The following is a 12469-nucleotide window of genomic DNA, read 5'->3' as shown; positions in this document are numbered from 1 at the left end:
GCGATGGATGTCTTGGTTCAGGTCTTGTTTAAGCAAGGCGGGAACTATCCCAGGCCGCAAGCTGAAAAAAGAGTCGTCATTGACCCAGGTACGAGCCTGAAAACCGCACGCAGCTCGCAGTTAATCACGGCCAACTTCATCCAGGAGACGGCTAAGCAAACTCAAGCCTCCTAATTACGGAACATCAAGGGTCCAACTCTAGCGGGGGGAGCCTATTCAAACCAACTCAGCACACGGGCCATCGGGTACGGTCTATTTAGAGCCCTCTCTCCCTGGTGCCCCTGGCTCTTGTCCCTGGCCAGAAGAGCAAGCGAAGGAGAAAGCAAGCAATGCGAGTTTCAATTCGGCCGCTCATCATAGAACCAGTACCGAGTGGACAGCATGGCCTGTACGGACTCTGTCTCCCTCACGAGCTACCGTGGGTGATTCCTAGTCGCTGGGCGTTGAGGCAATCAGCTGCTTCAGCTTGAACGAGCTCCCTCTGTTGGTTCCTATTGGATGAAGATGACCCTCCTCTCCACCAACATCCAATTGGCGCAGACATGCTCGACTAGATAGGTGTTAATCTTCCAAATCCACACTTGCTAAAGGAGTTGGTGATTCAGGTCTCTTGTTTCCACAGAGATACACTGTCGAGGCTTCTTTGGACGGGCAACAGTTGAGTTGCCTTTCTTTCAACCCAAATTAAAGCCACCAGTTTCCCCTCCTTTTCAAGTTTCGCCTCGAAACAACTCGGTGTGTCTATCCGATCAATCATGTCATAGTCCCGTTTGACCTCGACTGATAGTGGGTTTCTACAGCCTCATGATCCCTGAGATGCTTTCAACATCTCGCAACAGCCACTGTGATTATGTCCAGCGTTTGATAATGTCTTGTCTTATCTAATCTCATGCTGTGCATATTTACTCGTCTATGTTGATCTAGTCTCGTGTTGCCCTTGTTCGGGTCATCTATCAAGAACCCGCATACAACTGCCGTCTCACGTCAAGGTGTCGTTTCAGGGTATCTCGTCATCGTCATCTCCTCCAAAACCAAAGCTGAAGCCGCCTCCGCCCCCTTGCTGCTCATCTTCGGTTCCACCAACTGCAGCATCCCACTTGCGTTTCTTGCCGCTCTTTCTATCGGCCAGGTCCAACGCCCTCTCCAGGACATCTGGGTAGCTGGTCTTCATTCGCTCTGTGAAGAGCCCAAAGGGATCTTTAACGTCGTCATCGAAACCACTGACCTGGTCGGCCTTGTCCCTCAGGAACGAGATGACCTCTGACACCAGGTTCAAGCTCGGCGACTGAGGCACAAAGTTTTGGGTTAGGGCAATGCCATTCTCGAGGTTGACCACCAAGTGCCACCATCCACTTGGCACATGCAGGATTTCGCCTGTCCCGCAGATGCCCTCGATGCACTCGGGGAGCTGCCGTGCCTCTTCGTGGAAGGTGAGAAGCCATTCGGCGATGCTGAGGGGGCTCGTCACCTCGCTGCTGTCCTGGGACACGTAGACTCCGGGAACCTCAGTCGTGGGAGGGAACATGATCCAGTACTTGGCTCCCTGGATCACAGCGTTCCAGGCACTCGTCGCGTTGGGGTCCTTGTGAAAGGTCGAACCGCTCCTCTCAGGTCCAATGATCAGCCAACGATGAGCAGGCCGTTCATCACCGAGAACCTCGAACAGATCAGGACCGAAACAGTCTGGTCTCCAGTATGCAGCATCTGGCTTATCACGGCCCACCGTGATGCCCATCTTTTCCGCGAACTTGCGATCAAACAAGTACAGAGGGCTCTCGTCCTTATTGTTCTTCATATAGTTGCAATAGGTTGCGAACGGCCAGTCGACGGCCTCGGCGCGAAACTCGACCTGGGCATACTTTTCGAGCAGCGAATCGATAGTCCATCCCGAACACACTGGCCATTCCTGGATGCATTTCGTAAGGATGAACGGCTGCTCAGTCCATTTCTCGGCATACTGCTCGTACGTCAAGTTGTCAAACCGACGAATTTGGTTTGCCTTGGGAATGTTGGAGGAGAACAGAGAGAGAGCGACATGGCTGCAAGCAAATGGTCGATGTAGGACATCTGAGAAGACGTTGCTGCAGTCGATCTTGATCTCCTGGCCACCTGGGAACCCGAGAACTGTTGACCTCCACGATTCTTGCCATTGAATGTCTTTGCTGTCTTTGGGTGGTGACCTATGTCCGGCTTAGCCGTTGCTCAGATAGATACCTCAGGCCTAAGATGAAAAACATGACACGGGAGCATCCTTGTCATGAGTCAGAAAGCTAGAGTCAAAAGTACTCACTGCAGGAAAAGAGGCTTCCATAACTCGTCTGAGTGGCAAAAGGCGTAGAAAAACTTGCATGTGTGGCCAAGTTTCAAGAGGGCTGAGGCGTCAAAATGCTCCAAGACCAGCATGATAACCTCGTCTGGGAGGAAGCCCCACGCACCGACTGAGCGTCGAGCATTGCGACCCGTGAAGAGATACTGGTTGCCCAGGGGCTTGAGTCCTAGAGGATGCAGAGGAATTGAGTCAGAGTGAGATTGTGACTCGGAAGAGTCATTGGTCCTGTCACAGAGGGCGCTGTGGCCATTCTGAGCAACGGCCGAGGGCATGATGGGTGGTGATTTGGTGTTGGCAATGGACCAAAATTGCCGGCCACGAGAAACAGCTCGCAAGGTTCAGAGGATGAAATGACGAACAAGATTGGAAAAAAACGAGCAGCCGAGAATACAGGGGGCCTAACAAGGCTGGCAAGCGGAGCGATGAACCGGAGGTAGGTAGGTATGATACGATTTACAACAAAGCGCAGCGATGTACCAGATGCAGCAGATTTTAGTGCGTAGGGTGAAGGAGAGGGAGGAGGGAAAATCGGCTGAGGATTGACAGGCAGGCCCGAGGAACAGCCACAGGCGGTAACGAGAGAAGAGACAGACGTGACAGTGACAGTGACAGTACAGTACGTGTGCAGGCCCTGGGTTGCAATCCTCTTGATGGATGATTCACAGTTGAAGCATGGGTTCCCCTCCAGTTACTGGAAGTGTGGTCTTAGGCGAGTTTGCAGGGCTGTCACATTGCCCCCCCAGTTCCAAAACTGAGGCTCACTTGAAGGAATGGATGGTCTGACAATGAGAGCAACAATGACCAAACAATCCAGTCACCACCATCAAACGGGGGGTCATCGTAGGTGGCGGGAGGTGATCCGTGGGTGGAGGGGCTTGTGGTTTTTTTTTTTCTTTCCCTCGAGGGCGGGGCAAAGTGGGATGCAGCGCGGCCTTCCATTGCAAGAAAAAAAAAAAAAAACTCCCCAAGAGAGAAAAAAAAAACTGACTCCGACCCAGCGCTCAGCAGGCACCCAATGTACCCTAATCGGATGACCCACTTATAATCGCTGCCCCTCCAATGATTGGCTGTCCGTTCTTGAGGTAAGCGGGTGGGAAGCAGAGGAAAAAAGGACCACCTCCACGACCGCCCCTCATCGACTTTTTTTTCTCTTCTCCTTCCCTTCATACTCCATCAAAGGAAAAACAACCACGATTTACTACACTTCCTAGATTCTCGTCGGTTCTCGTCATCTTTGCGAGAGCCTTGAATCTAGTCGATACCAACTTTCTATTCACTTCAGGCGCAGTCTTCTCCAGAAGAAGTTCTGCCCTCTTTTCCCCTCCTCCGTCACCCCGCGATTTTCACCACCTCTAGATCGAGCCGTGCTTGATCTAGAATCCACGCGCCTCAACCGCAAACATGGCTACCGATAAGGGACTCGAGGACGTCCCCGAGGGTGAGTTTTTGCTTCCTCCTGCCTTCGTCTGAGCCCTCTCCCGAGGCCGTTCTGCCGCTTGCCCGCTCGACACAATATCGCGTGGTGGTGCTCTCTCTGCGCTGGCCGCTTTGGTGGGCCGCAGCCCAACATCGCATTGTGCGCCAGATCATTGGTGCCGTCGGGCCATCGCATATCCTCGCATTCTTCATTCCATCCATCCATCAATCCAACCTGCAGCAACGACAGCCATGCTAACATTACTCGTCTCACAGGACAGATCGAGTCCAACTACGATGAGACCGTCGACTCTTTCGATGACATGAACCTCAAGTCTGAGCTCCTCCGAGGTGGTAAGTGCTTCATCCACATCCCACTCGCCTTATTCCCGCACGCCGCTCACACTCCCCCGCAGTCTACGCCTATGGTTTCGAGCGTCCCTCTGCTATCCAGCAGCGTGCGATCATGCCCGTCATCAAGGGCCACGATGTCATCGCTCAGGCCCAGTCCGGTACTGGAAAGACTGCCACTTTCTCCATTTCCGTTCTCCAGAAGATCGACACCAACGTCAAGGCTTGCCAGGCCCTGATCCTTGCCCCCACTCGCGAGCTGGCCCAGCAGATTCAGAAGGTCGTGGTCGCTATTGGCGACTTCATGAACATTGAGTGCCACGCCTGCATTGGTGGCACCAGCGTCCGTGAGGACATGAAGGCCCTCCAGGATGGTCCTCAGGTCGTTGTCGGTACCCCCGGCCGTGTCCACGACATGATCCAGCGTCGGTTCCTCAAGACCGACTCCATGAAGATGTTCGTCCTCGACGAGGCCGATGAGATGCTTTCTGTAAGAAAACTCTGCTTCCCCCCACCCAATTCCACGCGCTAACCTTATTCTTCAGCGCGGTTTCACCGAGCAGATCTACGACATCTTCCAGCTCCTTCCCCAGTCCACCCAGGTTGTCCTCCTGTCCGCCACCATGCCCCAGGACGTCCTTGAGGTCACCACCAAGTTCATGCGCGACCCCGTCCGTATCCTGGTCAAGAAGGACGAGCTTACCCTGGAGGGTATCAAGCAGTTCTACATTGCCGTCGAGAAGGAGGAGTGGAAGCTCGACACCCTCTCGGATCTGTACGAGACTGTCACCATTACCCAGGCCGTCATCTTCTGCAACACCCGCAGAAAGGTCGACTGGCTCACCGACAAGCTCACTGCCCGTGACTTCACTGTCTCTGCCATGCACGGTGACATGGACCAGGGTCAGCGTGATCTGATCATGAAGGAGTTCCGATCCGGCTCCTCCCGTGTCCTGATCGCCACCGATCTTCTGGCCCGTGGTATCGACGTCCAGCAGGTTTCCCTGGTCATCAACTACGATCTCCCCGCCAACCGTGAGAACTACATCCACCGAATTGGTCGTGGTGGTCGTTTCGGCCGAAAGGGTGTTGCCATCAACTTTGTCACCGCCGAGGATGTCCGCATGATGCGTGAGATTGAGCAGTTCTACAGCACCCAGATCGAGGAGATGCCCATGAACGTTGCCGACCTCATCTAAGACGGGACAACGAAAAAAAAATCCAAAAAAGCACAGTCTTCCATATCCGTTTTTTTCAGGCTGCCTAGCCTGCTTCACTCACGACCAGACGACGCAGGGCAGCCTGACTTCTTTGGGAGGGTTTCATACGGAGAAATCTTTGCGGCAGTTGTTGATTAGATCTCGTTTCTAGAGTACCGCCCGGGGCGGCACTTGGTTGCCGTCGGTCCGGGGGTGGCCTACGGGGAGACTGAACTGGCTGCATGACAAAAAGGCTCGAGGGTCCATTGCGCCTTAATACCTGGAGGCGCGGCGGGGCTACCAAAAGTAATGCAATGGTTGTTGACCCTGCTTTTTGTCTCTGTATTTAGGTGTCATTATCATGATGAATGCTTTCTCTTTTCTTTAACTTTTGGTCTACAAATGTGAATGTGACTTGTTCATTGTGCGTGCCCAAGTGATAGTCGTATATACCCAATCACCTACCACGTGCTGCCGTCTGCTTGCTTGCTTGGTTCACGTATTGGACCCATCTAATATCACCTGATGGGTCCTCATAAACGTGTTGGGTAGTACGGAGTCTTCTGCTCAAACACAGCTTGACTCTCCTTAAACCGAATGTCACTTGAGCCTGGCAGCCTCTGACTGAGAATGAAAGTGTCTATCACTGAAAAGAATACCCTCAACTTTATTCACACTCTCACGAAATTATGACAATGCATGTAGCTCAATCCTGATTGAACCTATCCTGTTTCGCCCCAAAGGGCTCCTGTCATACAAAACGAAAGTACCGTATGTAACTCGTTGTCCTGTCTGTCATCTCGTCTCACATATTCGTTCCCCGTCCCGTTCGTCGATCTTTTGCAGCAACCCGAATCCCAATCGTACAGGTGTCACCAGAATACACCCACGGTCTGTCTGCCTTTGCTATATACGGAACCCTCGTTCTTCATCTCTCTCTGGTGGATTAGAAAATAACATAGGAAAAATTTAAAGAAATGCATCAGAGTCAAAAAGTAACTTGACCCAGCCCTGCCAGAACGCCGTGTGTGGTATCGCCGCATGAAATATATGAACAAGCCGTTGCCGGACAGAAGTGACCAATCCTTGCTTAACAGGTAGCAAGAGGTCAAGCAAAGAACACCCCCCTTTTCTATGTTTGTCTACTGCGCATGACCAAAGGTGGTTTGCGTGGGGGGTGGGCTCCTGAGGGCCTGGTCACCATAGACTTGTCCACCGTAGGCACCGGGGATGGGGACAGCCTCGTAGGTGGGCTCATTCGTAGCTGCAGGACCGTGCTCCGAGACGTGCACAGTGGGAGCGGCCGGAGGCGCAGGTGCAGGCATGGGGGCAGGAGTGAAGCCGCCCTGGTTCATCTTGGGAGTAGCAGATGGAGCCTTGGTGGGAGGAGCCTGGAGCTTGAAGCCGGTCTCTTGGGGAGCGAACTGAGACTTGGGCTCAGCAAACTGCGTGCCGGGCGTGAAGGGGTTCTCGTGGACCTCGTGGACGGTGGGGAAGCTCTGGTAGGCGGCGGGAGGGTGGCGGGGAGACATGGCGTAGGAGCTGAGGGCGGGAGACTTGGGGGCGAAGCCGGGAGTGTTGGGAGCCGACTGGCTGCGGAGCTGGGCGAGGTAGAGGTCGGATCGGGCGCGGTCTCGCATGTCCATAGACTTGAACAGACGTCGCTTGGTGTAGTAGCGGTAGAAGACGATGCTGTAGAGGAGAATGCAGAGAACTTCAATGACCACCTCGATGATGATGCAGATCATGGCCCAGTTCTGGAGACGACAGATGAGTGCATAGTCAACCTTGTCGCCAAAGACTTCAGAACGAGTGTTTTGCACGCAGGACCAACCCCACATATCCTTGTTGTTGGAGTTGTTCTTTGCGTTCTGGAACAGGATGGCCGTGACAACCCAGAGGACCAAAGCCAGGATGAACTATGTACTGTCAGTTTGTGATACTCAACTCAACTCATGGAGCGAAAACTTACCCAACCGATAGCGAACAGGGTGTAATAGGTTCCAACCTTCTCGGCCCGTTTGTGACCACCTCGGCAGTAGGAAGCGAAGACGATGAGACAAGCAGCGAGGGAGACACAGGCCATAGCAAGGACAAGCTTCTGAGGCCAGGCATTGGTGTTCTTGGCCCAGGACGGCATCCGGCTCTGGTCAGGCAGGGCCTTGGTGGCGTTGAAGATGGAGAAGGTTGCCGAGAGCATGCAGAGAATGATGAGAGAGCAGCTGAAGTTGACACCGCGAAGGGCAAACTTGGCCATACGAACACGGGCCTTGATTTTCTGTTGGCATGTAAGTGAGTGATTCCATAAATTTCCCAGTGCAGGAGACATACCACATCGCGAGCCTGCTCCTTTTCGGTTGCCAGTTCCTGCTTCTCGAGGATGTCGGCCTCACGAAAGGTCGGGCTGAGAGGGTTTCGGAGACCGGCTGGTGTTCCGGGCACCTTCATGGCGCTCTTGAGGGGCGTCTTGGGAGTCATTGGGACGGGGATGGATTCTCGGTGGCTGTTGTTGCCGATGTAACCAAAACCGACGTCGGCGGGCTGAGGCTGGGGAGCGTGAGATTTCTCGGGGTCGGCAAAGGGCGATCGAGAGTCGACTGGCGAGTGAACCGAGGTGGCCTCGGCGAAGCGGGGAGTTCGAGGCTTGAGGGAACCGTCTGAGGAGGACGACTCGGAGGTACCGGGTCGAGCAGGAGTGAGGTTTAGTGCGGCAGGCCGCCTTTTCTCATCTACATGGCTACGTGTAAGTAAAGGACCCTCTTCGACGCCATACGAAGGGCTCGGTGAAAGTGACGGACCTGGTCCAGCCATTGTTGTGTAGGGCAGTAAAGTCAAGGGCAAGAGGCGCAAACGTGTAAGTGATGGTTGAAGATGTTGTTGAGTGGGTATAAGAGCTTCGACGCAGTCCAAGCCACTACACCCTGAAAGGAACAGACAGACGACAATTGCAGCAAAAACAGGGAGACCAGCTATCGAAGAAGAAGAGAGAGGTCCGGCGAGGCGGACTCGGGTGGGAAGCGACCAGTTTTGAGGTCGACAGCAATAGAGGGATCAGGCACGCTCATTCGACGGCACCAAGACGCCAACGATGGGACAATACATGAGGGAGGGGCGTGCTGGAGATGGACCTTGGGAAATGGTCTTACCGGAATGGTTGGGCGGATAGAGAAGCAGACCTCTGATAGGCAGAGGCGAGCCGCCGGCGAGTGATTCGTCTTGTAAATAGACGCCCACGCAGCTGGGAAGATGTGAAGCTGAGGCGTCGATAACCTGGTCGGTGCTTTGAGACACAGATAGATTGTCAAGGATTGATGGTTCGTGTCGCCTCGAGAACAGCTGACGTCTGTGATACGGATGCTGGAACCAGTCCAAGAAGCTTCTATCGCACAGAAGACGGCCACCGAGCGGAGGAGGATGAGGGATTCACAAGAGGGAATTGGGAGAGCTGCCGTGTTATGTGAGAGCGTTCGGGCAGCAGAGCAGGGTCTTGCGTACTCGCATACTACAGACAGACTTCTGCGCCGCCAGCTGGACAGCTCTTCCAGCAAACAGCACCCACGTTGGTTAGCATTGCCCCCGGGCCCCGTCGCTGCATGACCCGGAGCGATCCATCTCGCCTGTCGCCCACGGCCCTTGACCCATGGCCCGAGCCATGTCACTGGGCGATGGGATTGTCCCCCGGCGGCTAGAGCATGTTGGAGTTGAGAGCGTGGATCGTGGAGAGATGGCGTCCCTGAAGTGCCATTGGTCGGGCCTGAGAGCCGCTCTTAAACCCCCTGGCGGCCCATCTGCCGGCTTGATAGGCTGCATTCCTGCAAGCGCTTCACGTCTTCACCAAACACCACCAATCAGCTGTCCCAGGGCAGTGATGGACTCCCAGCCACCTGCAGGCATCGGCGGCAACAAACGACTTCTGTTTCGACGTCGTCGAGGTCCATGCCTCTTTGGCCCACCATGGATGCTCCTCTGCCGTTGTGTGTGCCTTTCGAGTTTTTCTTCCACCCTCTCTTGTGCGGTCCCTTGCGGTGTGGTGGTGCGCGCATTGTCTTGCAGACGCCCTGCACAGCGAGGCGACTCTTCCCGAACGTCGTCCCTCTTGGCAGTCAAAATGCCTGACTCTTGAGCCCCAGCGCATTGGTTGATGGGGACTGTTGGTTGGGGGAGCCGTCACATTCTATTTTTGACCTGCAAGTCAGGTCAAGTCGCGTGGTGCAATTCATCATGGTGTTTCTTGTCCATGCTGAGATGGGTGTGATAATGTAGCACTCGGGAACATGGTGGTTCTCTTTTCCATGTCGGACAGACAGACAGACGTTCAACCACCCACGTCCGTTTCTGGCATCCATGCCCATCTCAAGCAGTGTAGTCGTCAGCCTCTTCCGGAGCCCGGGGGCCGATAAAGACGGCCGCTGTTGCTGCGGACATATGCTCCGTGATGCATGCCAGAGCACAAAAGACGATCCACACGACCCATGATGAGTCTTTTTTTCCATCCTCTTCCTTGACGTGGAGGCTGGTGAACAACCCATGTCGTCTCTCCCCCTCACCTTGGCGTTGTTGGCAAGAAGCGCCACTTAAAACCTGCATCAATGTCACCGCACGGATTTCGGTTTCTGTTTCGTTTCTGTTTCCCTCGTTGTTTCCAGCACGTGACTAGTTAAGCAACTAATCCAATGTCTGTGATTGATTGAGGAGGTCCAGGAACCAGCGCCTCAGTCAGTCATCGTATTTTGTCTAGCAAGTCAGCAGTCTCTAGCATATATTCCATCCATCTTGCCTTGATGGGCACAAGTTGGTTCAGATATGGTGCAAAATAGATTTTCTGTCGCCACAAAGTATATCAACGGCAGGACTTGTGTTAGAGACGTCTATTATCAGGTGCAAGACTGATGAGCCTTGTAGACAACTGACAATAGAACGACGACAGATGAATTGTGCATATCAAAAGACCTGAATCAAATATGGATTGGATCGATCTGAATTGGGATTTGATGCGTCTTTTCAGGCCAATACTCAATGGGATTAGGCCGTCGTCGGCCTCTCCAAAGTTGGTGATGAATGTTGCAGACGCTTGATTATCTAAACCCACAACCTAAACTTGAAGCTGTGGTGGGAGCACCTCCCGACAATCTCCCGAGGAGGGGCATCGAATCCTTATCGCCTTATCTGGCCCCAACAGGCTTAGCGTAAGAGTCATAGCCATCTCGACAGACTGCACACGAGGAATTTTGCCATCATCAAGGCGAAATACGCAAATTCTTGGCTCTCGACGACCTCAACGACGAGAACCGCTCACGATCCCCTCGAAACTTCGAGTGTAATTTTCTCCAGACTCAGGCGACCATTTATCACCCCGGAAATCGCCCTCACTGCTGCTCCACGACCGAAAACCACCCCCAAAACCCGGCCGATTGCCCCGCCTCCACCACCATGTCTGCCAACGGCGACCCCAAGTACGACGACATTGAGTCCGAGTCCGACTCTGGCGAGTCTGTCGGCCACAACGAGGCCGGCGATGAGAAGCCCCTCAAGCCTGCTCTCAAGAAGTCCAACCCAGCCATCGCCGAGCCCGCTGCTCAAAGACCGGAGCTGCCCCCGCAAACCGACCCCAAAGACCTCGACGTCGCCAGCCTCACTCCTCTGACGCCCGAGATTATTGCCCGACAAGCCACCATCAACATTGGCACCATCGGCCACGTCGCTCACGGAAAGTCCACCGTCGTCAAGGCCATCTCCGGCGTCCAGACCGTTCGTTTCAAGAACGAGCTGATCCGAAACATTACCATCAAGTTGGGTTATGCCAACGCCAAGATCTACAAGTGCGATAACCCCCAGTGCCCTCGGCCAGGATGCTACCGAAGTTACAAGAGTGAGAAGGAGGTCGACCCTCCCTGCGAGAGAGAGGGCTGCTCTGGTACCTACCGGCTATTGCGACACGTCTCGTAAGTTGAGTCATGAATGCGATAGGACTGTAACTGACGATACAAGCTTCGTCGACTGCCCCGGTCACGATATTCTGATGAGCACCATGTTGTCAGGTGCCGCCGTCATGGACGCTGCTCTGCTCCTTATTGCAGGCAACGAATCCTGCCCTCAGCCCCAGACCTCGGAGCACTTGGCTGCTATTGAGATCATGAAGCTCGACAAGATCATCATTCTCCAGAACAAGGTCGACTTGATGCGAGAAGAGGCCGCCCAGCAGCACTACCAGTCCATCCTCAAGTTCATCCGAGGCACCGTTGCTGGAAAGTCGCCCGTCATCCCCATCTCTGCCCAGCTCAAGTTCAACATTGATGCCGTCAACGAGGCCATCGTCAACACCATCCCCGTTCCTCCCCGTGACTTCAGCATGGATCCTCACATGATCGTTATTCGATCGTTCGACGTCAACAAGCCCGGTGCTGAGATCGATGACCTCAAGGGTGGTGTTGCTGGTGGTTCTATCCTTCACGGTGTTGTCAAGCTGGGTGACGAGATTGAGATCCGACCCGGTATTGTGTCCCGAGATGACAGCGGTGCCCTCAAGTGTACCCCCATCTTCAGCCGAGTCGTCTCGCTCAACTCCGAGGCCAACGACCTCAAGTACGCCGTTCCCGGTGGTCTCATCGGTGTCGGTACCCGAATCGACCCTACCCTCTGCCGAGCCGATCGTCTCGTTGGTTTCGTCCTGGGTCTCAAGGGCCGTCTCCCCGATATCTACAGCGAGATCGAGATCAACTTCTACCTGCTCCGCCGCCTGCTCGGTGTGCGAACCGCCGACGGCAAGCAGGCCAAGGTTGCCAAGCTGGCCAAGAACGAGATGATCATGGTCAACATTGGTTCCACCTCAACTGGAGCCAAGGTCATCGCTATCAAGAACGATGCCGCTAAGCTGGTCCTGACCAGCCCTGCCTGCAGCAACATTGGCGAGAAGGTTGCTCTGTCCCGACGTATCGAGAAGCACTGGCGTCTCATTGGATGGGCTACCATTGCTGCGTAAGTTGTTCTGATTCCACCTCTCTAACACTATAGCTAACTCTACTACAGCGGTGTGACACTCGAGCCCAGCACTTCGTAAGCAATTCATGTAGACAAACGAACGGTTTCTCACGATTCTTCTACTACGCAAAGTTCCGGACCCGAGGGCGCCCAAACAGAGGCAAAACCCTCGACGGCATTTTGAGTAGACGGCTGG

At 54.2% G+C, this 12469-nt stretch overlaps 4 protein-coding genes across 4 annotated transcripts; 2 read left to right on the top strand and 2 right to left on the bottom strand.

The window, feature by feature from the left end:
* Positions 1 to 997: 997 nt before the first annotated feature.
* LRP88_10048 ([Histone H3]-lysine-36 demethylase) lies at positions 998 to 2601 on the bottom strand (the record flags this gene model as incomplete). The annotated part of the gene is made up of 2 exons (XM_083246521.1): positions 998 to 2180; positions 2291 to 2601. The coding sequence occupies 2 exons, from the start codon at positions 2599 to 2601 to the stop codon at positions 998 to 1000; spliced, it is 1494 nt and encodes a 497-aa protein (XP_083097634.1).
* Positions 2602 to 3730: 1129 nt separating this feature from the next.
* On the top strand, positions 3731 to 5295 carry LRP88_10047 (P-loop containing nucleoside triphosphate hydrolase protein; the record flags this gene model as incomplete). Its single annotated transcript, XM_083246520.1, has 4 exons — positions 3731 to 3767; positions 4022 to 4099; positions 4162 to 4586; positions 4642 to 5295. The coding sequence occupies 4 exons, from the start codon at positions 3731 to 3733 to the stop codon at positions 5293 to 5295; spliced, it is 1194 nt and encodes a 397-aa protein (XP_083097633.1).
* Positions 5296 to 6437: 1142 nt separating this feature from the next.
* Positions 6438 to 8106, bottom strand: LRP88_10046 (MARVEL domain-containing protein; the record flags this gene model as incomplete). The annotated part of the gene is made up of 3 exons (XM_083246519.1): positions 6438 to 7214; positions 7268 to 7573; positions 7627 to 8106. The coding sequence occupies 3 exons, from the start codon at positions 8104 to 8106 to the stop codon at positions 6438 to 6440; spliced, it is 1563 nt and encodes a 520-aa protein (XP_083097632.1).
* A 2619-nt stretch (positions 8107 to 10725) lies between these two features.
* Positions 10726 to 12352, top strand: LRP88_10045 (translation initiation factor eIF2 subunit gamma; the record flags this gene model as incomplete). Its single annotated transcript, XM_083246518.1, has 4 exons — positions 10726 to 11114; positions 11173 to 11232; positions 11284 to 12270; positions 12322 to 12352. 4 exons carry the CDS (start codon positions 10726 to 10728, stop codon positions 12350 to 12352), a joined length of 1467 nt encoding a protein of 488 aa, XP_083097631.1.
* Positions 12353 to 12469: the final 117 nt, after the last annotated feature.

This window comes from Fusarium phalaenopsidis, assembly GCF_050370095.1.
Source record: "Fusarium phalaenopsidis strain FUZ10S chromosome Unknown contig_32304, whole genome shotgun sequence".
In the NCBI taxonomy this organism is placed as follows: domain Eukaryota; kingdom Fungi; phylum Ascomycota; class Sordariomycetes; order Hypocreales; family Nectriaceae; genus Fusarium; species Fusarium phalaenopsidis.
The sequence above is the reverse complement of the archived record's forward strand: the minus strand, read 5'-3'. Positions and strand labels throughout refer to the sequence as shown.